This window comes from Panicum virgatum, chromosome 3N (genome assembly GCF_016808335.1).
Source record: "Panicum virgatum strain AP13 chromosome 3N, P.virgatum_v5, whole genome shotgun sequence".
In the NCBI taxonomy this organism is placed as follows: Eukaryota; Viridiplantae; Streptophyta; class Magnoliopsida; order Poales; family Poaceae; genus Panicum; species Panicum virgatum.
The window spans coordinates 10,969,363-10,992,765 of NC_053147.1; the positions used below are offsets into that span (position 1 = coordinate 10,969,363).

The window sequence follows — 23,403 nt, forward strand, 5'->3', positions numbered from 1 at the left end:
ATGTTGAACCAGCATCTTAAAAATGTTGAACCAACATCTCAAAAATATTGAACTAGCATCTCAAAAATGTTGAACTAATTTTAAAAATGTTGCACAAATATTTTTTCATGTCTTCTCCGGTGCCGGCGGCAGGCGGCGGCGCGGGTGCAGGCGGCGCGCGTGGCCCGCGGCAGCGCGCGGCAGGGCGCATGGCCCGCGGCAGCCGGCGGGGGTGCGTGAGGTGCGCGAGGTGCGCGGGGCCGCGGCAGTGCGCGGGCCCGCGGCGGTCGGCGGGGGCGCGTGCGACGCGCGAGGCCGCGGCGGCGCATGGCCGGCGGAGCACGCGGAGGCGCGCGGGCCCGCGGGCACGCAGGGCGTGGAGCACGGCCGGCGTTGCGGCAGGGCGCCAGTGCCGCGCGGCGCGCGGGAGGAGCTGGGGAGAGAGAGGAAGGAGGAGTGAGGAAGAGAGAGGAAGCTAGGGTTTAGTTGGATCTAAGAGTTATAATTATTTGCATGAATCTCAAATATTGGAAGGTAAATTGAAAAAAAAATTTGCGGAAGATAGATAGGTTTTCTGCGGTGACTCCCGTTGCGGCGGCTGGTGGCGGCGGCGAGCTTCTCTTTGAGGCCGTCCACCTCGGGCTGCTTGCACTGGAGCTGGCGCTGGAGGTCGTCGAGCGCGGCCTCGTACGGCGCGACGGCCTCGCGGAGATGTGGCCCGCGGCGGCGGAGCGGCGGAAGCGGTCGCGGAGGCGCGCGAGGTGGGCCTGGGCCTGGGCGAAGTGGGCGGAAAAGCCCAAGAGACACCGCCGCTAGCCATTATCGTGTGCGACATGTACCTGATTTTTTATTTTTTATTTTTGTCTAGGGAAGCTTAAGAAGAGCAGACACAAGTATACACGAAATCTGAAAGGAACCTAGAGCATCAGGAAAAATACACAAGAGATGAGGCATATCTTTAATACGCAAGGATTTGCAAATTATCGAAAGTAACCAAGAGATCTAAAAAGAAATCGAGAAAGCATCAGGAAAGATATACGCTATATTCGTTTGGCTGTAGTTGGTGTCTAGTGCTGACTTAGTATGAGAAAATAGTACTGCTGGCTGGTTGGATGACAAGCCAAACGAACAGAGCGATAGAAGAGACAAGGCACATTCTTCAATACGCAAGTCATATTTTGCAAATTACCGAATGGCTTCATTCTCAAAAACTTTGCATTCCTTCCTAGTGTTCCAGATCTGACAACAATACAAGCTGAAACATGCTCCTACCACAGTTGCAGTATTCAGCATGCAACAATTCACAATCAGCAGTCGTGAATTTCCAGTTTCTATTGTGTCAAAATTTACATGAGGTGAGTGGTAGCCCCCAAAGTATTATCCATTCCTGCCTCTACACAAGATATCATAGGAACAGTAAATCGTTTCTCTCTGAACCTCGTACATAAGGTTCTTTTGAGGATTTGATTCCGACCTATGCCCAAAGAGCTAATATTGACATAGAAGCAGATCCAAGCACCAATGCAATGTAACATGCCTTCTTCAGTTTTATAGATGATGACATCATCTTGTCATGGAAAAAATCAAGAGAAATGAGATCCACAAGCGCCATATAGATAAGGACTCCTGCAGAAAGTGAACCAAGAATCCCTTCCATTATTAAGGCATTTGGATTGCTATCATCATAGCCAGTCATATGGAAGACAAACATTCCAAGAAGAATTCCCAATGGTGTAGTCACTGAGAACATTATGCACATATAGCCCACTGTTGCCATCCCAAAACCAGCCTGAGAGAAAGACAAATGCATTCATATTCAGTCATCTAAGAAGTATTTAAGTTCTCGATATGGAATTCATATGGTAGTACAAATTATAGACAAAGTATGAAGAAGCAAATCTCGATGTATTTCTATGAAGAGATGATACAATACTATGCAGACCTAGAGTGGCAATGTATGCAGCTGGAAATAACTCCTCATCTCTAGTTATGAATTATGAATGAATATCAAAACATGACTGCTTTGCAAAGGTGCATGCTAATTGGAATCCCAGGTGCTGGCTCGAGGTACACTATGCTTTACCAACTGAGGAAAAGGATAGAAATCAGCAAATTGCACAGCACCGCTGCTAACGCTGGACACATCACTCTTTAATCACTGTTATGCTTTCCAGGTAGTCTGAATCTTTATGAATCCTAATGTTGGGGAATATCCTGCAAAGTCTTTACTTTACTCTTTAATGACTGTTATGCTTTGCAGGTACTCTGCATCTTTATGAATCCAAGCCATTGCTTTGTGGAATTGCTGTCCAGCAAGATACCACCAAACCAAAAGTCCTAGTGATATTCCTCTGTCACCTCTCCTATGTGCATAACACATCAGCCTGAGCCTCTTCTATAGTGGAGTGGCAACAAAAGGTAAACATTGTGGAATATGTGGGTTGAAATCAAACATGAACGAACAGAACTGGGTGGGAAAAAGGACAGATTGGCCACATGGGTTTTCATGGTGCAAACAGTTCAGCCTTCAGGTTTTTATTGCTACAATTCAACGATTGGTACAAAAATGTCACTCTGGTTGATTGTTGTGGACACCGGGGATCCTTCCATCAAGAATCATTCTATACTGTATAAAGTTATAAGGAGGGTCCAGGGGACAAAGGAGGGCTTAAACAAATCATTATCAAGTATAAGATATTCTCCACCAAACAAAGCCGTGCAGACCAGATTCCCTAGTCTGAAATTGAAAACAGTCGATGCCAAGGTTACTTCTCCAAGGCACACAAATAAGAGGGAATAATCCTTTGTCTTGTCTATGTGCAAACTATATAACATAAGCATAGGTATCTAATAATAGTGCGATCCCCACATAAACATATGACTATCAGTTCAGTTCATCATACCCCAAAAGGGAAGGAACCCGTAGAATGATATTATATCCAGCTTGGTGCACTGTGAAAGAGAACACTGACATCATGGATTCAATCAAGCTAGAACCTCTGAGTTCCTATGTAGTGCAACAAAATCTAAATTCAGACCAAAGGTTGCAACCTAATGATGTAAGGAAACCTCAATTCCAATCAATTACGGATCATAAATTGTAGCAGTACCAGTGAACCATGCAAAAACGATAACAATACGAATAAAACAATCACGAGTCTTCAATTCCACACACAATATGCAAAATTTGAGATACGTATGTCTTAATTCTCACCTGCGCGATGCAGCCACCAAGGCCCATCCCCTCGAACACCTGGTGGAAGGAGAGCGCAACCACGAGCGGCCGGATTGCGCAGACATCCTGGGACATCCCCATGGTGACCCCGATGATGACGGAGTGGAACACTATCCCAATCTCCAGCACCTTGGAGACCATCTTCTGCTTCCTCCTCGCCTCGTCTTCCTCCCCCGCCCCGTCCCCCACCTCGACGACTTCATGCCCGACGCCATGGCACCCGACGCCGACGACCGCGACCTCGTCGCTGCGCACCAAGGCGGCGCCCTTCTTGGCCCCGAAGAGCGCCACGTCGTCCCTGTCCGTGTCGGCGCCGTTCCTGGCAGCGTGCGGCGCCAGGTCCTCTTGGTCGTCGTCCAGGAAGGCGCGCTTCTTGGGGCTCATTTCGCCGGTGAGCTCGAAGACGGGGGCTTTTTTGGGAATCGGGGCGTAGGGCGTCTCCTGGTGGGCGTGGCCGCCGCCGCCGCCGCCGTGTCCGTGGGCCTCGAGGTGGGAGGATGCGGAGAGGTCTACGAGGAGCGCGAGCAGCGCGCCGATGAGGGTGAAGAGCCCCGCGAAGGGGAAGTCCCGCCAGGGCCTGCGCGTGGCGACGGCGCAGTCGGCGAGGGCGGCGTGCGCGTCGGGGAGCACGTGGACGAGCGAGGTGGAGAGGATGACCCCGGCCGCGTAGCACTTGACGAGCAGCAGCCCGCGCGCGTAGTTGAGGCTCCCCCGGAACGCCCGCGTGAGCGCGACGGGGAGGCAGATGCCGACGGCGCTGGCGACGAGGATCGCCAGCAGGGACCCCGTCTTGAGCCGCGCGGCCGCGGCGCCGTCGCGGCAGGCCCGGGGGCCGCCGGGCCCGCCCGCGGGGAAGCACCCGGTGCCGGACATGGCGGCGGGACGGCGGGTGCTCGACGAAATTACCCCCCGCGGAGCGCGCGCGCGCGACGGCGACAGGAGGAGGAGGAGACCTGGCGACTGGCGTGAGTAGCTTGGACTGGGACGGAGGAGGAAACGGAGATGGGAGACGGTTTAACAGCGGCTTCAATGCGGTGTGGGGCCCGCGGGACGTGGCGTTGAACGGTTGAAGTCTGCCGGCGGTGTGCGTCCTCTGTGGAATTTTGTGGGGAGCCGGAGAACTGGACGACGAGATGTGCTGCCGCGGTGTCGGGCACAAGCTGAATTTCGCGAAGGGAGCCACGGCCGACATGTGGGGCCCTTTTTATTCTATGGAAATTTGCAGAAAGAAAAATAATCCCATCAAAGGGCTACTAATACTAATAGTCTTCTTTTTTTAGCAAATACTAAGGGCGCGTTTAGTTAGTGAAAATTTTTAGTCCAAAGACACATCGAATGTTTGACTAGATGTCGAGAGAGATTTTCGGGCACTAATTCAAAAATTAATTTCAGAACTCGCATGGAAACCGCGAGACGAATTTTTTGTGGACTTTGATCATATCATTAGCACATGTGGGTTACTATTGCACTTATGGCTAATTGTATACTAATTAGGCTCAAAAGATTCATTTGGTTGTGTACATCTAAATTGTGCAATTAGTTTTATTTTTAACTACATTTAATACTTCATGCATGTGTCAAAGGAGAGGTAAAAATTCTAGGAGTGTGTAAAATGTAGCATCGTGGTTTTTCTTCCTCAGCACCCTTTTCTTTCGTGGAGATCTTCCATCGCTACGGTGGCCTCTTTTGTTGTCACTTGCATCGATATCATCGTCGTCTTGCGCGCAGCGATTGACTATTGTCTGTCCCTTCTCCCCCACCGTTGATCGGTGAAGCTCCTGTCGTGTTGCTATTCCACCCTCCGGTTGTCGTCACTGGCATGGCGATTTGTCGCTATGATCATTCGGTCGAGCATTGGTAAACATAAACCCTTCACCTCAAACACCAACATCTAACATCCGAGTGCCAAGCAGCAGCAAAGATCAAGTTTGGCAATCTTTGAGTGAGTGTTAGCTTTATCATAGGAAAGTGGTTACCGGAGAAACAAGAACATCCTTTGCCACGATCTTTTCCATGTCTTTAGCCCAGTGGTTCCCGGAGAAAGCCAAAATGCTCACTTGGCATCTTTATGGGTGATATATAGGAGTCTGATATGGACTCCAACTCACTTCCAACTGTGTCTTCTTTGTTGCGCTGATGCAGGTCATTTATAATACGCAAAAAAAAACAAACGATAGGAAGGATCACTTCTTACTTAATCGAAGTTTTGCATTTTGAACAGAAAATATTTTTCTCGTTTAATAATGACATATCTTATTCAATCATTAAGTGCCATATACACTGATTATTATTGTACACAACTCACTGCGTACCTGCTTATCGCCTTATTAGTTATTACTGCATAGAGATGGCAATCGTCGACATGATTTTGTGTCCTTAAGCGTAACCTAAGCTTGAGCTCTGTTATTACGAGATGAATCTGGGCAATTGCACCATCTATCTAGCAAAATTAATAGTAGCACCTCTTCTGTTTCCCCTTTGTTCTTCCATATCCACCTCATTTTTCACTTGACTCCAACAAGTTGGACCAGATCATGAAATTGAAAAGTAGAATAAATTGCATGCCGCTAAGTATCTCATGTGTTGGGACATGGGTTGAATCTGAAATTCTAGGTGCTGAAGTCCTATGCATACAGAATATACGTACATCGGAAAATACAAAAGTGAGCTGAGTAGAAAATAAACAGAGATTTTAGAAAGAAAAAAAACGGGAAAATACAAAAGTGAGCTGAGTAGAAAATAAACAGAGATTTTAGAAAGAAAAATAAACGGGAAAAAAATTATCAGAGCCAGGTTTCGATCCTGGGACCTGTGGGTTATGGGCCCACCACGCTTCCGCTGCGCCACTCTGATCTCGTTGTCTTGATAGAAGAAACAAATATAATAATTTGTTTCTCTTCTGGATGCACATATTTCCGCCAAGATTCATGAGGACGGCTGGTGATGAATGCTTGGGCTGGTTTGCCCGGCTGAACGGCGAGGTCGATCCATCGATCGGCGGCAACCTAAAGAACAAAGATGCAGGCGATACATAGGCAGGTACTGGTACAACGTCGTCTGAGATGTTGAAGACAAACCGGCGGGCGGCGGCGCACGGCGGGTCTCTCCTTTGCAGTGCGCAGCCACGTTGTTCGGGAAGAGATGGCGGACGTGAAGGAAGCGGCAGGGCTGGCTGGCCCCTGTGAATTCGTTGGGGAGCTAAGCTGTCGATCGTACTTGTTCGTCGTATGGTGGGGATCGATCGAATCAAATGCCAACGCTCTTGCAATAGTGTCGTCGTGGTCGCCGCCGTATCTTTATTTTGTCATGCAAAATGCGTTTTGGGGGGAAGTTCAGATTATCTTTGCGTGGCAACTTTTTTCAGTTTTGCTACGTCTTGATTTTTTTAAGCTTCAAGAGCACACTACATATAGTAGTTTCTGTTCTATGCAACTGCTGCAATCGCATCAGGTTTGTTGGGAGTAAAGATGCCAAAGATCTAGCTACAACAGAGAACGTCAGCAGACGAAAAGAAAGAGAGATTTATATAAAACACAAAAAAAATATCAGAGCCAGGTTTCGATCCTGGGACCTGTGGGTTATGGGCCCACCACGCTTCCGCTGCGCCACTCTGATTTATTATGCTTAGCAGTTTTAAGGACCTGAACTTATAATGTTAAATCCGGCGCACATGGGCTCCCAATCTGAATTTGGGCCGCTAGCTACCCAGCGACCTGTTGACAGATCAAAGGCCGCGAAGGGCGATGGGCCGATGGCACCGCCGCAGCACAACTAAGGTGCTGCTACAGCACAACCGGTTGTAAAACATGCAAGCCCGTCAACCTGTTCAACTAGCATCTTAACAACAGCACCCACCAAAGATTAAAAAAAAAAAAGAAGCAGCAGCAGCAATGGCACAAGTGCATAATATTCTAGAATTTCTAGTTGTATTCAACTCCATAAGTTTGGGTACTACTATCTGAGACTGAGAGCCAAGTTCAACCACACGCAGAGGTTAGGTATATGCATGGGTTCTAGACTGTCAAGGAGGGTTCAAAGGTCAATTCCACGGACCACCCCCTCTCATTTCATCCTCTGATTTTTTTGTTGTTGTTTACAACATGAAGACCTCATGGGAAAGGCAGCACTATGTTAAACCTGATGCTATGAACACTAAGTTCCTGATCTGTAGTGTAGCTACATGACAACGGCAGATGCAAAGGTCCTCTTCCCGAGTGAACTGAAACCAAGAGTTGACCATCCAGAGCTCGCACTGTAAACTTCCACCTATGAGAAAAGAGAGGAGTCACCAGCTGAAAATGGGCTTGGATTTTGTCAGGTCAGTAGCTAGATATCAGTAAGTACATGGTTACTTACTGTATCCAGGATCTGCACATTGGACTGCAGGCCGCCGATCAGGTATACGCTTCCATCCAGATTCACTGCAGCAGCGTATCCTCTTGGGGAGCTCATGGGATCACCCATCCTCCAGGCATTGAGGCGAGGGTCATAGATCTCAATGCTAGAGACAATCTTGTTGCCATTGTATCCTCCAATTGCGTATCTGAAACAGAAGTCAAACACTAGCTAAGTTCATTGCCAAGATTTAAGACCCAAGATGCTCTTGGTTCTCTGTCAGAAACGTCTGAAGTATAAGAGGAAGTTACAGACAGGCTTTCTCCCAGGACAGTTAGGGTGTGGCATCCTCTCCTTGTATTCATGCTTGGAAGCCGGACCCAGACGCCCTCCCTTTGGTCATACCTTTCTGCTGATCTGCATACAATGTGTTTATTACAGTTAGTTTCCTTGTATGACTATATCATGTAATAAGATAAAGTGAAGTGTTGGAGGGGTCTTACTGTGTACATGCTTCCATCATATCCACCGGCTGCATAAATGGTACCATTCAATTCGGTTGCAGCAAGAGCGAACCGCTGGAACATATTGTACCAAAGTAAAAACATATTGGTGTCAAGAACACAAGATTATTGAACTCTATGAGATACTCTACTAATTACGATTAATATGACAAACTGTTATGAAGATGCAAGAGCAAATAGCAGGATTATTGTAGCACAAATATCCTAAGACTATAAACAAGTAAAAATACAGGCAGGGTATGCAAGAGCATATCACTGGAATATATTGTAGGTGTCAAGAACTCAAGATTATCAACTCTTTGAGATACTCTACTAATTACGACTAATATAACAAACTGTTATGAAGATGCAAGAGCAAATAGCAGGAGTATTGTAGCACAATTATCCGAAGACTCTATACAAGTAAAAATATAGGCAGGCTATGCAAATAATGATGCAACCAGGTAAATTATTATGAAGGATTGTTCATCCAAAAGATAAACACCACATGCTGCTGCAAATATATAATAATCAAAGTTTTACATCATAAATCAACTTATGTATCTTTACTCTAAACACTAAACTTAATTCCCAGATGTGTAAGGTCACTTAGTTTTTAACGTCACTGAGATATAGATATTGCTGACTCGGAGTTCAAGCACTACATTGTAAAAAGGCTAGAAGATATCAAACTAGGTAAGTATTTGAAGCAAAGAGAGGATGTGCTCATACGGAGACAAGCATAGATGGACCACATATCCATTTCCCAAGATATGGATCAAACATCTCAACTTCTGAATAAGTTTCATTTCCATCACCACCACCAATAGCATATATTTTGCTTTCAAGACTGATACCAGCAAGACTTCCTTTCTTACGGTTCAACGAGGGGCATTCCGTCCACTCGTTATTCCTTGAACTATAGCATTCCACTACCAAAGAAACAGTTAGGAGTAAATTCATGCAGACAAAAATGAAGGTTCATGCGAAAGTTGCAAAGGAGATTATAAATACCATGGAATACCTGTGTTGTACCATGACATGCCATCTCCACCACCAAAAGCAAATATGTGGCCATCCAATGCAACAGCAGATGCATATGAGCGTGCAGAACTCATTGGTGTGAGACCCACCAGTATGTCTTTCTCAAGAGAAAAAGAATCAAGAGATGATAACCAGGTCACACTATTATAGCCACCGACCACAAATATTGATGGCTTGGACAGATTATTGCACATGCTTCCAAGATGAGACAGCGAAGAGTCTAATTTGAATTGTAACTCATCTACAAGGTATTCCAGCTGCTGTACTTTCCTTCCCGAGTCTTTAACCACTTCCCTCAGGAAAAGTATATCTTGATCTGACACATTCTGGGAAATTATGGAACCATATAAGAAAACGTTATGCAGTAAGCGTTTGTACAGGCAACAAAATATTGTCCATCAAAGTTCCTACCATGAATACATTTAGTGGAATTGCTAAGGCAGGATATTTGAAAAGTAAAGCTATCCAGCTGAGTCCATGCATTGCCAGAAGTACTGTGCAGATGAGCTAAATAACAAATAACTCATAAAAGAAAACATAGTTTCCCAATTGAAAGGAACTCGAACACTGAATTAAACATATCATATATTATCATGATTGAAAAAAAATCAATGATTAGAAAGATATGGCCCAAGACAACAAAATTGCAGGATACGGTCCAACAAACAAATGAAGACATCAATCAACTTTCTGTTTCCATTGTTCGAGAGGAGATGAAGAAACAACCTGCTTTTTTTCCAATGCTTCGGCCCTCTTGGCTAAATCAGCGATGACCTGTCGCAGCTACAGGAGAGAGTAAATACAAAATAACATAAGGGGACTATAGATGTCAAGTTAGGTATTGGGTTATCAGATGAAATTAAATAATAAAAAAAGCAGACTGAATGAATAACATAGACACCTCAGCATAATCCCCATGGCGTTCCTCAGAAGTGATTTTATCTTCCAGGGTAGCACCAAATGTGTCACAGGAAAAGTTTGCATTGACTGGTTTATCTTCAGGTACACATTGATCTGAACATGGATCAACAGGATCCTCGGAAGATAGTGCCGCCTGCTGTCGTATAAAAGACAACTCTTTCAGCTTTTTCAGGATAGTCTGTCTTTCATGCTGTAGCTCAATGGTATCTGAGTTAATGTGAACCTCACTATCTACTTTGTCAACACTGCCAGCATCCATATGCTCATTATGTAAGTTCACAAACATGTCTTCCTCAAAATTGTGTCTCTCTCCATTCACAGGATCACTGACTGCATGACTGCATGCAGCTAGCTCCATTCCTTGGCAAACTGTCTTGTATGAGGAATTTTGACTAACCTCACCTGGATTTGAATGAGGACTGAATTGGCTTTGAAGAACATTGTCATCCAAATCTTCCCAATCAGAAACTGGCTCCCCAAATTCCTTCTCATCAGTGTCACTGCGTGAATTTTCACTGACGCTTGCATTTTCCACATCAGAATCAGCCCAGTTATCTGGTACACCATCACTTGCATTTGATAAAATGCTAAATGGATTGATATCCTTCGTTGTTGCTTTGACTTTCTTTGGGTCAGGAACAGCTGGTGTCTTCCTTTTACTTGGTGGTAAAGATAGGACAATACTCTGTTTACTTGAAACAGCTGGAACTCGATTGAAATTACCAGGAGCAAGTGATTTGAACAGAGAAATTAAAGCTTTTGTCTGTGCATGGTCCAGCTCAAAATAGAAGAGGTGACGGTCATAGTAGTTTTTACTAAGCACAGTTTTGTATCGGCTCTCCAGCATTGGTGGATACTTGATCTTTGTGCAAACACGAACCTTAGAAACGCAAAAACACATTTCAGATATAAATCAAATGAAACAAACTTAACAATTAAAAGTATTCGACCAAGCAATCTGTGCCAACATTAAAATTTTGATACCTGAGCAGGAAAAGGTGTCTTTAATGAGTCCTCATTACTCCAAGCATAAGGATCAATAGACATCTGACCAGGACTTGCAGCCTCGAAAAGACCATGGAGCCTTCTGTCGATATAATTGAACAGGAACAAAGGCATGCCAGGTTTGACATGCTTCACATATGAATAATGGATTGAAGGCAGACCTACAAGATAAAGTGAACACGAAACAGAATCTAAATAAGGTAAGAAATTCACAAAAAAATCATATCAAATTACGAATATTTCGGAAACTAAGCCCAGTAATAACAGTACAAGTTAGCAGGATAGAATAATGGTTGCCTTTCAAAAGACGACAATTAAAACAAGAGGTGAAAGGTGCACTTTACGAACCAAAGAGCTGTTTTGTCAAACATTCTTCAATTGTTTCAGGCTTGCATCCAAAGATTACAGCTCCAAGCTGTTTTTCTGGGAGATTACGGATCTGTAACGTTGACTGGCTATTTGGGTGGTGTGTCTGCATTGCAAGATTATGGGTCTCTAGTTCAAGCACCTGTGTTCCAGAATGGGAGTATGGAAAGCACATAAGATAAACAAATACAATGGTATCAAACCGATAACACTTTGTATAAACTCATAATCAAGGGAGAGAGCACAAAAGCAAATTATAAGAGAAACAGATCGTTCAGACAACCTGAAGTATCCAAGTTGGCACAAATTCAGTTCTCATTCAAGAAAAAAGAAGGATGTCATGGTAAATTCCATAAACAGATGTATGGATCACCCATTTTATGCTAACATGTAACCAAAAAAAGACACTAATAATCCACAGTTGGGCAAAGAAAACAATAGTATTACAGAACCATGAATGTTAAGCAAAATAACAGGAAAAAATACTGAAAAGGGCAAACAGAAACAAATTCCATGGCCAAATCGTTCCACGACCATAACAGTCACACAGATTACCAACTTGTCCAAGATTAAAACTTAAGCACATAGTCCAAACGATCCCTTTTCCAGAAATCTGCTACAGAGGTGTGCTGTCTGGTTAACCCCCTGACTTGATTAAAAGCAATCAAATGCATGATGCCCGATGCACAACCTAATAAGCAGCCTTCTTTATTGGACCAGAACCAATATTCAATCCGTCAGCATGCCAAACTTACAGCACAGCATTCATTAATCACCATGATGGACAAGAAAACAGTTTGTACTTTGTACACTAATTTCAATGCACGTGAACTAGTTCTATAGAATTCAATACGCTTAGTCACTGCAAAGGTCAACAAAGCCGCGTAGAAAACAACTAGTTCTACACACCACCACTCCTACAAGGATGTGTGAGCATACAGCCATCCTCTTATGTTACCGTGCCATCACAAATCGGTTAAACCGTACACGAGTGCTCCACATCCCACAACACATGAAGTAAAATTTCCTTCCAATAAGCAAGAAAAATACATAAATATTTCCACCCGGACCTACAAACGAAACGGGGAGGAGATAAAACTGCATGCAAGCGGTTACCGACAAAAATCGCTAGGATTTTTCTCGATACAAAAATGGCGCCCAGCCAACCAACCAAAAACCCACCAATTTGGCGCGATTGACTGCGACGAACCGCTAAACGACGCAGCGGACTAGCAATCCCAGCAACCGGCGCCCCGCAACATCCAAAACCTTGGCCTCGGCTTAAACCCTAACCCCTAGTGATCAACAACGCTAAACCCCGACGAGCCACCCAAACCGCAATCATCGCGCCCTCCCAGGCCATCGCGTTCCCACCCACCACCACCACACATCGAGAACACGCGCAGCAACAAATTGGAACGCACGCGCCCCCAACAGAACACGAGGAGATTCCAGAAATTTGCCCGAAACGGAACGGGAAAAAAAATGCGCCGCGAGCCGTACGAGAGGAACCGAACCCCCACTGCTGATCCTAGTGAAGCGCGGGGCAATCGGGGAAGAATGGGCAGCCGGAGGCCCTTGGGGGTGGCCGGAATCGCACCTGATGGCGCCCGCGCCGCTCCCGAGGTGGCTGGAACCCGGAAGAAGAAGCAAGCGCCGCGCTTTGGTTTTTTGGTTGGCTGCGGCTCTTTTTTCTTTCCTACTACTCCCTCCTTCCCCGTTTATAAGGCATGGTGGAACATGACACGGTCTTCTAAACAACACTTTGACCATTTATTTATCATATATTATATCACTTTTGATTATAAACTTATAATCATTGTAAAATATATTTGATTATGAATCCAATCATATGAAATTTGCATTATAAAAATAAAAATTTAATAGTCAAATTATTGGTCAAAGATGACAAGGTTTGAATCTTGATATACGTGTATGCCTTATAAACAGGGAAGGAGGGAGTAGTATTCTTTTGGCATTTTGCTGCGCTGCGTGTGTGAACCCCGCAGCGATATCACGGGGTCGTGTGGTGAAGGAGGGTCAGCCTTATATACGTGGGAGCGGGCGACGCTGGTGGGGCCACCTGCGCAGCGACCGCGGGCGAGCTCCCGGTCAGTGCGGCGCGGAGGAAGCGAGGAACTGAGCTGATCATGGACAGGTGTCCAGGTGGGGTGCCGCAAATGTAGAGCCAGCCAGGACAGTGGACAACATACGGTGTATATTCTTTTTTTTTCGGGTAGGACATCATATAGGGGTGGAGCCAGGAATTTATTTTTTTATTATTAAAAGAGGCAACTATATTAATTTATATAAAAATTTAATCAAATTTCAAATTTATAATGTAAAATTGGGAACCATAAGAGAGGGGTCAGGCCCCTGCCCGCCCCCCTAGCTACGCCCCTGCCCGCCCCCCTAGCTACGCCCCTGCATCATATATTCCTAGTAGTAAGGTAAAGTTGGAATTATCTTGTCATATTTATGAATAACTCCGAGACAATTATTTCAGTGGCGCTCAAATTAGTTTGCTTTTGACCAAATATCGTGTTCTTCCATGCAAACATGGCCAGCAAGGTAGGCGTAAATGTGGAGTCAAAAAATCATAGTGACAGGCCGTAAGTATGTTGATAATCCTTTAGAAGTTTAGATATATCGTTGCAAATACCTTAGGTTACAACTATTATGAAATTAATTGGCTAAAACTTGAACTAATTTTCTCTAACAGAACATCACGCTCTTAGTTAAATGTAACAAGAACATCCTTTACATTTGTTGGCTATGTATTCCATGGCAGTCAAATCACTTCATGGTTATGAATTTCATGGCAGTCAAATTGGTCTCTCCTTTCACAAATGGGCAAGGTGTACTTCCATGAAATGGGTTCAAAAGCGTCTAACAAATGGGCAAGGTGTACTTCCATGAAACGGTAATAGAACCTTCGGGAGGATCTCCGCTTGGTAACACACGGTCACATCGCACGTAAAGCTATTTCAAGCACCAACGCCATAATTGCAAATGGCAAAGCAATAATTTTAGCAAGGCATCTACAAGTTTTGGCAGCTATTTTTGAGCACTGAATCAACTGCTACCACTCGATCCTAGGAGGGAACTCAAACCAGCCAACTTCAGTCAATGCAATGGAAAAAGACCTTCGACAACATATCAATGTTTCGGATCCTACTAGGAACTTGATCTAATTAAGTTTACCTAACATGAATCACCTCGTATCGGATCCTACTAGCCGCTCCACACGAGTGCAGCATTTCTAAGTAACGTGCTGGTCTTTCAAAAACTGGGAAAGGAATAAACAAAGCGAACAGCTAGCAACATTTCCTGCAACTTGGAGCAACCTGCACACCGACCAGTCTGCTCAACCTGCCAACCACGGTCTTCAAAGTTCTAGGCACTGAAATTTAGCATGTACAAGAGAAACGCAGCAGATGAAATTGGCAGAAAAGATTCTTTAGCATTCTGCTCCCTTGAGTTTGGGTATTCCTATTAGGCAAAAGGGTACATCCACATGCACCAGTGAATGTATAGTTTCTAGTCTGTAAAGGAGAGCGTAAAGGTTATATATACATTGGACCACCCCGTCAATCATCCTCCTACCATGCTAATTCTCGCTGTTCATAACCAGAACGCTTCAGAAGGGTAGTTTACCCCCAAGTTACGCCAACCAGTCCTTGTAATGGATGTGATGTTAAAAATTCGATGATACGAACCCTAAACTCCTTACTAAGTGACTAGCAATTAGAGGACGACAGCAGATGCGAAGGACCTCTTTCCAATTGACTCGAAACCAAGGACTGACCAGCCAGAGCTCACATTGTAAATTTCCACCTGTAGCAAAAGAGAGGAATTGTCGATTATCTTCAGAACTGAAAAGAGCACAAGATCGGCAAGAGGTACATATATATGTAACTGTGCGGTCACTTACAGTATCCAGGATCTGCACATTGGACTGCATGCCACCAATTAGGAACAAGTTATCATCAAGATTAACGGCACCAGCATATCCTCTTGGGATGTTCATGGGATCGCCCGTCCTCCAGGTGTTGAGACGAGGCTCGAAGATCTCAATACTAGCAACCATTTTGTCCCCGTCATATCCTCCGATAGCATATCTGAAAAATTAGTCAGCACTGTAACTAAGCTTCTTATCCAGATATAAGAACATGATGCTCTTAGTTATCTGTTCAGGAAGAGATCTGAAGTATAAGTTACTTACAAGGCGTCTCCTAGGACAGTTAAGGCATGGCATCCTCTCCTAGTACTCATACTTGGAAGCCGGACCCAGAAGCCCTCCCTCGGATCATACATTTCTGCTGATCTGTAAATAACAATGTTTGTCACTGTTAGTATCTGAAGTAATTTCGTTGGAATATATATTGTAATAACATGAAGGGAAGTTGTGATAGATCTTACTCCAAATACACGCTTCCATCATAGCCACCAGTTGTATAGATGACTCCATTCAGTTCAGTCGCAGCAAGAGCAAATCGCTGAAATAAATCGACAGCCCAAATAAGATGTTGGTTTCAAGATTATTTGATTTATTTAATTACTCTCTTTTACCGCTAATATTAAAAAGTAATGCAGTGTCCCTATCCAGTTATCCTACTAGGAGATATCATCAAAAGTCTAGGCAGATTATGTAAACAGTTATACAACGAACAAAATGAACTTTCATAACTCAACAACAAATATAAACACCAAAGGCTCCTGCATATGTGTAACAGGCACGTCAACATTGAACATCTTAAATAAATGTACATCTCTAGTTAATCCATAATTCTGAAGGTTCATGAACTTGCAATAATACAAAATTGCAGACCAGAAAGTTCGAGCAATACGTTGGAATACGTTAACAGATATCGAAATGGGTAACTATACTTGCAACTGAGGCTGAGAACATACCGAGAGTAGCATAGATGGACTACATATCCATTTCCCAAGATATGGATCAAACATCTCAACTTCTGAATAAGTTTCATTTCCATCTCCTCCACCAATAGCATATATCTTCTCATTAAGACATATTCCAGCAAGACTTCCTTTCTTCCGGTTCAAGGAGGGGCATTCCGTCCACTCATTATTCCTTGAACTATAGCATTCCACTATAAAGAAAACAGTTATAAATAAATACATGCAACTAAAAATGAAAGCTCATGCAAAAGAATTCGCACAATCATATTACAAATACCATGGTATACCTGTGTTGTACCATGACATGCCATCTCCACCACCAAAAGCAAATATGTGACCATCCAAAGCAGCAGCAGATGCATATGAGCGTGGAGAACTCATTGGTGTTAGACCCACCAGTGTCTCTTTCTCAGGAGAAAAAGATTCAAGAGATGATAACCAGGTCACGCCATTATAACCACCAATCAGGAATATTGATGGCTTTGCTAGAGTATTGCACATGCTTCCAAGATGAGACAGAGAAGAGTCAAATTTGAATTGTAACTCATCTACAAGGTATTCCAGTTGCTGAACTTTTCTTCCTGAGTCTTTAACCACTTCCCTCAATGAAAGTATTTCTTGGTCTGACCCAATCTGGAAAGCAACAGATAATAATTAGAATAACCTATGGAGGAAATGGTTGCATAAACAATCAAATAATGGCCCGAAAAGATCTCACAGCACAAATACCTCTGGGATGAGCACTAAGGCATCAGATATGAAAAACTAAAGCTACTCAATTTAGTCTGTGTGGGTTCCCACAAAAAGTTTAGGTCATGCATAGATGATCTAAATGGTTCATGCAAGTAAACATAGTGTTGCCACTGGCCTTGTTCGGTTAATCCCATCCCCAAGGGGATTGAGGGAGGTTTTGACTTGTCGGGGATTTAATCCCTCCCAACCCCTCCAACCCTCTTCTATCCCCTTCAAACCAAACACGCCCTAAAAGGCACTCATATACTGAACCAACCACATCATCTATCACTGTGACTAGAAATCTGAGGATTACAAATATATGGCTCAAGTCAACAAAATGGCGGGATAGATGCTTGTATGGAAATAAGAGTTTTTTTTTTACTTTCCAAAAAAACAAATGAAGGCATCAGTCAACTTTTTTATCTCTATTATTCAGGAAGAAATAATTTACCAGCTTCTTCTCCAATGCTTCAGTCCTCTTGGTTAAAGCAGTGATTATTTGCAGCAGCTATAAAGGAATGTAAAAATAATAATGTGAGACTACAAGCATAGTGTCAGGCAGTTGGTTACGAAACAAAATTGAATACTGAATAGAAGAAGGATAACTAAAGGAATAATAGTCACCTCATCATTTCCACGGAACTCATCAGATGAGGTTTTATCTTCCATTGCAGCATCAAATGGGTCACAGGAAAGGTTTTCATTGATCTGTGTTTCATCAGGTACACATTGATCTGAACTGGAATCAACACAATCCTGAGAAGATATTGCCACCTGCTGTCGATGAAAAGATAATTCTTTCAACTTTTCCAGGATAGTCTGTCTTTCAGGCTGTAGCCCAACGCCACCTGGACTATTGTGAACCTCACTCTCTATTTCATCAACATTCACAGCACCATTTTGATCATTTAGTGAATTCAAAAGCTCCACTCCCTGGTCAACAGTTTTGCCTGAGGAATTCTGACTGGCGTCATCTGGATTTGAATGAGGAACAAATTGGTCTTGAAGATGATTGTCATCCAAATCATCACAATCAGAAAGTAGGCCCTCAGATTTCTTCTCATCAGTGCTACTAGCACTGTCCACATCATCAGCCCAGTTGAATGGAGAAGCACTATTTGATAAAACACTAAATGGATTGGTTTCCTTAGGATTTTCTGTGACTTTCTTTGGGTCAGGAACAGCTGGTAGCTTCATTTTAGTTGGTAATGGTGATACTGCAAGATTCCTTTTGCTTGAAACAGCTGGAACTTGATTGAGATTAGAAGGAGCAAGTGATTTGAACAAAGAAATTAATGCTCTTGTCTGTGCATGGTCAAGCTCAAAATAGAAGTGGTGATGGTTATAATAGTTGTCACCAAGCAATGTTTTGAATTGGCTCTCCAGGAGGGGTGGATACTGAGTCTTTGTGCAAATGCGAACCTTAAAAGACAAACAACCATTTCAGATATAAATGGAGCAAACTTAACCAAGACTATTCCACCAAACTAACTGTGCCAATTACTATCTCCATTGTGTGACTATCAATATTTATTGATAAAAGTATACTTTTATTTAAGCATTTCCGAAAGCATATCTAGTAAGGTACTTTTAATATACTCAATGAGTCAATGTCGATGGCTTTTGACATATTAATGGTACAAATTTAGAAACTTTGATGTTGTGGATCCTACATCCTAGGATGTAATCAAAATTAAAAAGAATGGCGGGAGTATACAGATATTTAATATCTTGTTACCTGTGCTGGAAAGGTTGTCCTTAAAGAGCCATCATTACTCCAAGCATATGGGTCAATGTACATCTGACCAGGACTTGCAGCCTCGAAAATTCCATGGAGCTTTCTGTCACTATAGTTGAATAGAAATAAAGGCATCCCCGGTTTGACATTCCTCACATAAGAATAATGGATTGAAGGCAGACCTATAAAACAAGTCAACTAGGAATCATAGTCTTATAAAGGCAAGAAATTCAACAAAAACTCAAATCAATCGAGTCAATATTTCAGAAACAAAGCATTCTTTTCATCGCCATATAAAACTACAAGATCATATTATCTCAACAATATCAGCAGGACATTGTAAGAGCAAAACGAGGGCGTGACAAAGCAGTGACTTATAGAAAGAGGTGAAAGGTGCGCTTCACGAACCAAACAGCTGTTTTTTGAAGCATTCATCAATCGTGTCATACTTGCAACCAAAGATCACCCCTCCAAGCTGGGTTTCTCGGAGATTGCGGGTGAGTTCCCCATATTTGCTATTCTGATTATACGTCTGCATTGCAAGATTCCAGGCCCCTCCTTCCAGCACCTGTACTTCACATATTTTTGAGAATGTACAAGGCACACAAGTTTATACAGTGATATCAAAGAGATAACACAGGGTATGGAGTCATAATATGGGGATAATGCATACATCTACAACAGAAATTGAAATTTGAAGGTAAGAAACAATGGTAATATATGATTTTCAAAGTGGGAACACCTTGAAATGTCCAAGTTAAGAACAATTCAGTCCACTCCTTCCATAAAGAACAAAACAGAGAAAAGGATGACGCTTGTAAATCTTAGTACGGGAGCATAGATAGTCCTTTCATCCCAATGTGTTACCAAACGAGATCGCAACTAATTCATAGATGCACACGGGAAAAAAAATTCCAAAGTACCAAATTCATGAAGGCTATACATAGTGCCATACAAAAAGGGACCGAAAAAATAACTTCAACAAAATTCCGTGGTAAAACAATGTCATTGCCCTAACATTCAGTTAAACAAATTACTAACCCAGCCAAAAAAGGTTAAACCATCCCAGAAACTCTTCACCTACAATCCCCTACACAGTGCCATCTAATTAGTGCTCAGTTTTAATCAACAAGTCCAAGTGCCTGAGCCAGAAACAAGTCTCATGTCCATCCTGATAGAGAACCAAAACTATGATATAAGCATTGAAACCATGCAGGGCACCAAATATGTATATAACCAAAATGTGGCGCACAACCATCATGCAGTCACAAAAACCACAACGAAAACAATTACATGCCACAAGTACTGTAAGGACAAAGACACTATACAGAACAATTGTCATACAGAAGTCATCAACATACAGGACAATGCAAAACCACTGCTCACAAACCACAAACTAGTGTTCCAAACCCCACAGGACACACAGCATCTAGCACCCACAAGCTCTTACGCGGTTACGCCAATAAAAACTTCTTCCCACTGCAGCCCACAAGAAACAGTATCATTAAAGGAAGAAAGAAGAAGCACATAAAAATTGATAGCAGGTACAATTGGCAACCAAAATTGCAAAATCTAAATATTAGCACCTAGGTAACAAAGCAAAAATCCAGAAGCGCAATCAAATGTGGCGCCCAAAAAATAACCAGCAAACAAGCAATCCCTACAGGTGGCACCGTGCAATTCCCGAATTTTATCCCCTGGTTAAACCTTCCCCTTGGAATAAACAATCAATCAAGCCACAAAAGTGTTCCGCAGCCTGCAACAAGGCACATATCTTGCATCCCGAAGAGATCGCAGGAAACAAGTTATTGTGCCCACCGCAAACCACAAGGCTAGGCAAGCAGACGATAAAAACCGATGACGTGCCAAGCATACAGTCCCCAACTGAAACGGCAAAATTGAACAGCTGGCAAAATTCTAACGAAATGGCGCGATCCATCGCGAGGAAACCCCTAAACGACGCGGCAATCCAGCGATCCTGCAATCGGCACCCCGGAAGAACCAAAATCACAGCATCGCTTAAACCCTAACCCCCTAGCGATCAACTACGCAAAACCCCACCGCGCCATCCAAACCGCAATTCCCCAGTCCCCCAGTCCCCTCCCCACCCACATCGACCCCATTCCCGCCCCCATCGAATAAACGCGCACCAACAAGCACGAAAGCTCCTCAACGAACGAGAGAAACACGAGAAAAATCCCGGAAATTCACCCAAAAACGAAAAGGGAGAAAACCCCACTCGCAGCCCGTACGGAGGCGGTAGGAGCCCGCAGTTGATCCCAGCAACTCGCGCGATCGATCGAGGTCGAGGAGGAAGGTAGGGGAGTCGAGCAGTAGGGATTCGCCGGGTAGAATCTCACCAGATTGCTCCGCTCCTGAAGCGGCTGGAGTTGGAGGCAAGCGTCCCCTTCCGCTTCCGCGACTGGTTTCCTTTTCTGCTCTCCCCTCAGCTGCGGCGTCGCAACGTGTCTCTTGCGCACTAGCCTGTGCATCGTCTGCCGCAGCACCGACCCGAATCGTGTGGAAATGGGGTGGGCCCATTATATAGGTGGAGCCCGAGGGTGATGGGGTCACCGCCGCAGTGACCGCGGGCGGGCTGGTGGTGAGGGGGTGCCTGAGCTGACAGCTTTGAGCCTTTGACAGGAGTTCAAGATTGGGTTCGAATTTCGAACCGTGGCCGGACCGTCGAAATTTCGATTGAATTCACCGTTCAAATTGGACACCGTAGGCAAGTTCGACAAATTAAACTCCATGTCCCACACTCATATATATCAAAGCGCACTGATGATCGCATTCAACGAGCTCCATTTCTATTTGTTCATTCATTGATTTTATGCGAGAAATCGTAACTGAACTTGTTTCGATTCGAAAAAGTGTTACACCAATGAAAACTCCTTCTCCATCAGGGTTGCTAGCATTGGCCATATCATAACAGTTTCCTAGTTATCCAGAAGTAACGCCACTTCAATCAGATAAGGCAAAATGAACTGGTGTCCTCTGAACTCAATGTGATTTCCTTGGGGCACGTGTTGTGCTTGTGCATGGTCTAGCTCAACATAAACGTGATAATGACTGATGAGTGATGACGGTTCACCAAGCACAATACTGAATGGCTCTCTGTTAGTGGCAAATACTTACAAAGCCTTCATGCAAGCACTAACTGCGGGCATTTTAATTTTTAAAGCAAAGGGAGAAATGGGGGGCAAACACGTTACCTAAACTATTCCACCAAAAAGAACATTGTCCCATTTAGCTATTTAAACTTGTTTGATGCACGGGCAGGAAAAAAGTGGCGTTATATAACCATCGTTGCTCCAAGCAGCATAAGATTAACTAAACCCCAAGGCCCCAACATAGTAACATCTGCAAGGAAATCCACACCCTTTCTTGTTATTGAACTCCGTCCTTTCCCATTTCGACGCTCACCTATTCCGTATTACGGGACTGTCACGGCACCCTATATATCTTATTAGTTATTAATTAAGTAGTACTCACTTAAGTGTTGTAGTTAACCCTGACCGGCAGCAAGCAAGTTAAAGAAAGTGTAGAAAACACAGATGTGACAAAATGGGTAGCACCCTCGCAGTAAAGATGAATAGTATGTGAACTCTAATGGGCCCATTATCTTATGGCCTGTCTGCAGCAGCAGGCTGGGGCCGACGACAAGGGCGTGTCTTGCATGGCCCAATTCTCGCTCACAGAAACCACACCATACATACACCACCGTCCACCGGGTTCGGATTCAATCAAGCCAATCTGTCGATCTACTACGGGCCTGCTTCGTGAATGCATGGGCCTCATCAGTTTGCTTTATTATTTATAAAAGGAAAAAGTCTACTTTACCTCCTTCAACTATCGCAAAAATTTGATTTTCCTCATTCAACTACAAAACCGGGTATACAGCCTCCCCGAACTATCAAAACCGCTTGTTTTACCTCCCTTGGCGGTTTTACAAGCGGTTTTTACATTTTTTTTCATAGATTTTTTCTTTATCTTTTTTTTACTCAATTGAGATAGCAAACGCGGATAAAAAATCATATTAATTGGCATAGTGGTAGAGAAGAGTAGAGAACATAATTTTGAAACCTTTTGAAGTTGAATCAAACAAAATTGAAATTTCAAACTTTGAAGATATAAAGAATTCAAACTTCATTGAACTTTTAAAGCATTAAGATGAGCTCCATCTATGACAAAATTTGAATTGTTTGATACATATTAGAGGTGAATAATTAAAGATTTTGGGAGTATAGGTTCTGATAGAAAAATTTAAGCTTCTTAGAAAGGGTTAAATTTAAGCCAAATATAATTCTTTTTATTTATTTGCATATTTGATTTATACATATTCAAATTCTTGAGTATATTTTATACTTATGATAATAAATAAAATTATAAAATTTTGCTCAAATTTGACCCTTCATAATAAACCTTGCTCTTATACTCACAAAAATTCTCTAGTGATTTACCTCTAATATGTGTCATACAATTCAAATTTTGTCCAATATGGAGCTCATCTTGATGTCTTAAAAATTAAATAAATTTTCAATTCTTTATTTTTTGAAATTTTAAGTTTCAAATTGTTTTAGGTTTAACTTTGCAAAATTGGGTTCTTCCTACTCTTC

The 23,403-nt window shown here is 43.3% G+C and overlaps 3 protein-coding genes and 2 non-coding genes across 8 annotated transcripts; all 5 read right to left on the minus strand.

The window, feature by feature from the left end:
• Positions 1–1,153: 1,153 nt before the first annotated feature.
• LOC120667314 (zinc transporter 6-like) lies at positions 1,154–4,196 on the minus strand. The gene is made up of 2 exons (XM_039947421.1): positions 3,194–4,196; positions 1,154–1,768 (listed from the first exon to the last, which is right to left on the minus strand). Exons 1-2 carry the CDS (start codon positions 4,085–4,087, stop codon positions 1,454–1,456), a joined length of 1,209 nt encoding a protein of 402 aa, XP_039803355.1. The 5' UTR covers positions 4,088–4,196; the 3' UTR covers positions 1,154–1,453.
• A 1,799-nt stretch (positions 4,197–5,995) lies between these two features.
• On the minus strand, positions 5,996–6,067 carry TRNAM-CAU. Its single transcript has one exon. It is a non-coding gene; the product is annotated as a tRNA-Met (tRNA).
• A 690-nt stretch (positions 6,068–6,757) lies between these two features.
• On the minus strand, positions 6,758–6,829 carry TRNAM-CAU. The gene has a single exon. It is a non-coding gene; the product is annotated as a tRNA-Met (tRNA).
• Positions 6,830–7,105: 276 nt separating this feature from the next.
• On the minus strand, positions 7,106–13,087 carry LOC120667313. 2 transcript variants are annotated; one of them, XR_005672146.1, is made up of 11 exons: positions 12,989–13,087; positions 11,371–11,530; positions 11,002–11,183; positions 9,998–10,897; positions 9,823–9,879; positions 9,077–9,422; positions 8,785–8,984; positions 8,053–8,127; positions 7,865–7,966; positions 7,571–7,757; positions 7,106–7,480 (listed from the first exon to the last, which is right to left on the minus strand). XR_005672146.1 is itself a non-coding variant. In XM_039947420.1 (11 exons), exons 2-11 carry the CDS (start codon positions 11,498–11,500, stop codon positions 7,391–7,393), a joined length of 2,271 nt encoding a protein of 756 aa, XP_039803354.1. In that variant the 5' UTR covers positions 11,501–11,530; positions 12,989–13,087; the 3' UTR covers positions 7,106–7,390. The 2 variants fall into 2 exon arrangements, 1 of the variants encoding a protein (XP_039803354.1); XM_039947420.1 differs by having other exon boundaries at positions 7,865–7,971; positions 8,056–8,127.
• A 1,739-nt stretch (positions 13,088–14,826) lies between these two features.
• LOC120667312 (gigaxonin-like) lies at positions 14,827–21,292 on the minus strand. 3 transcript variants are annotated; one of them, XM_039947417.1, is made up of 11 exons: positions 21,145–21,292; positions 19,193–19,352; positions 18,785–18,966; positions 17,671–18,468; positions 17,498–17,554; positions 16,599–16,944; positions 16,303–16,502; positions 15,811–15,887; positions 15,614–15,715; positions 15,323–15,509; positions 14,827–15,225 (listed from the first exon to the last, which is right to left on the minus strand). In XM_039947417.1, the coding sequence occupies exons 1-11, from the start codon at positions 21,274–21,276 to the stop codon at positions 15,136–15,138; spliced, it is 2,331 nt and encodes a 776-aa protein (XP_039803351.1). In that variant the 5' UTR covers positions 21,277–21,292; the 3' UTR covers positions 14,827–15,135. The 3 variants fall into 3 exon arrangements, with proteins under 3 accessions (XP_039803351.1, XP_039803352.1, XP_039803353.1); XM_039947418.1 differs by having other exon boundaries at positions 19,193–19,357; positions 21,145–21,265; XM_039947419.1 differs by lacking the exon at positions 19,193–19,352 and having other exon boundaries at positions 21,145–21,275.
• Between the last annotated feature and the right edge of the window lie 2,111 nt (positions 21,293–23,403).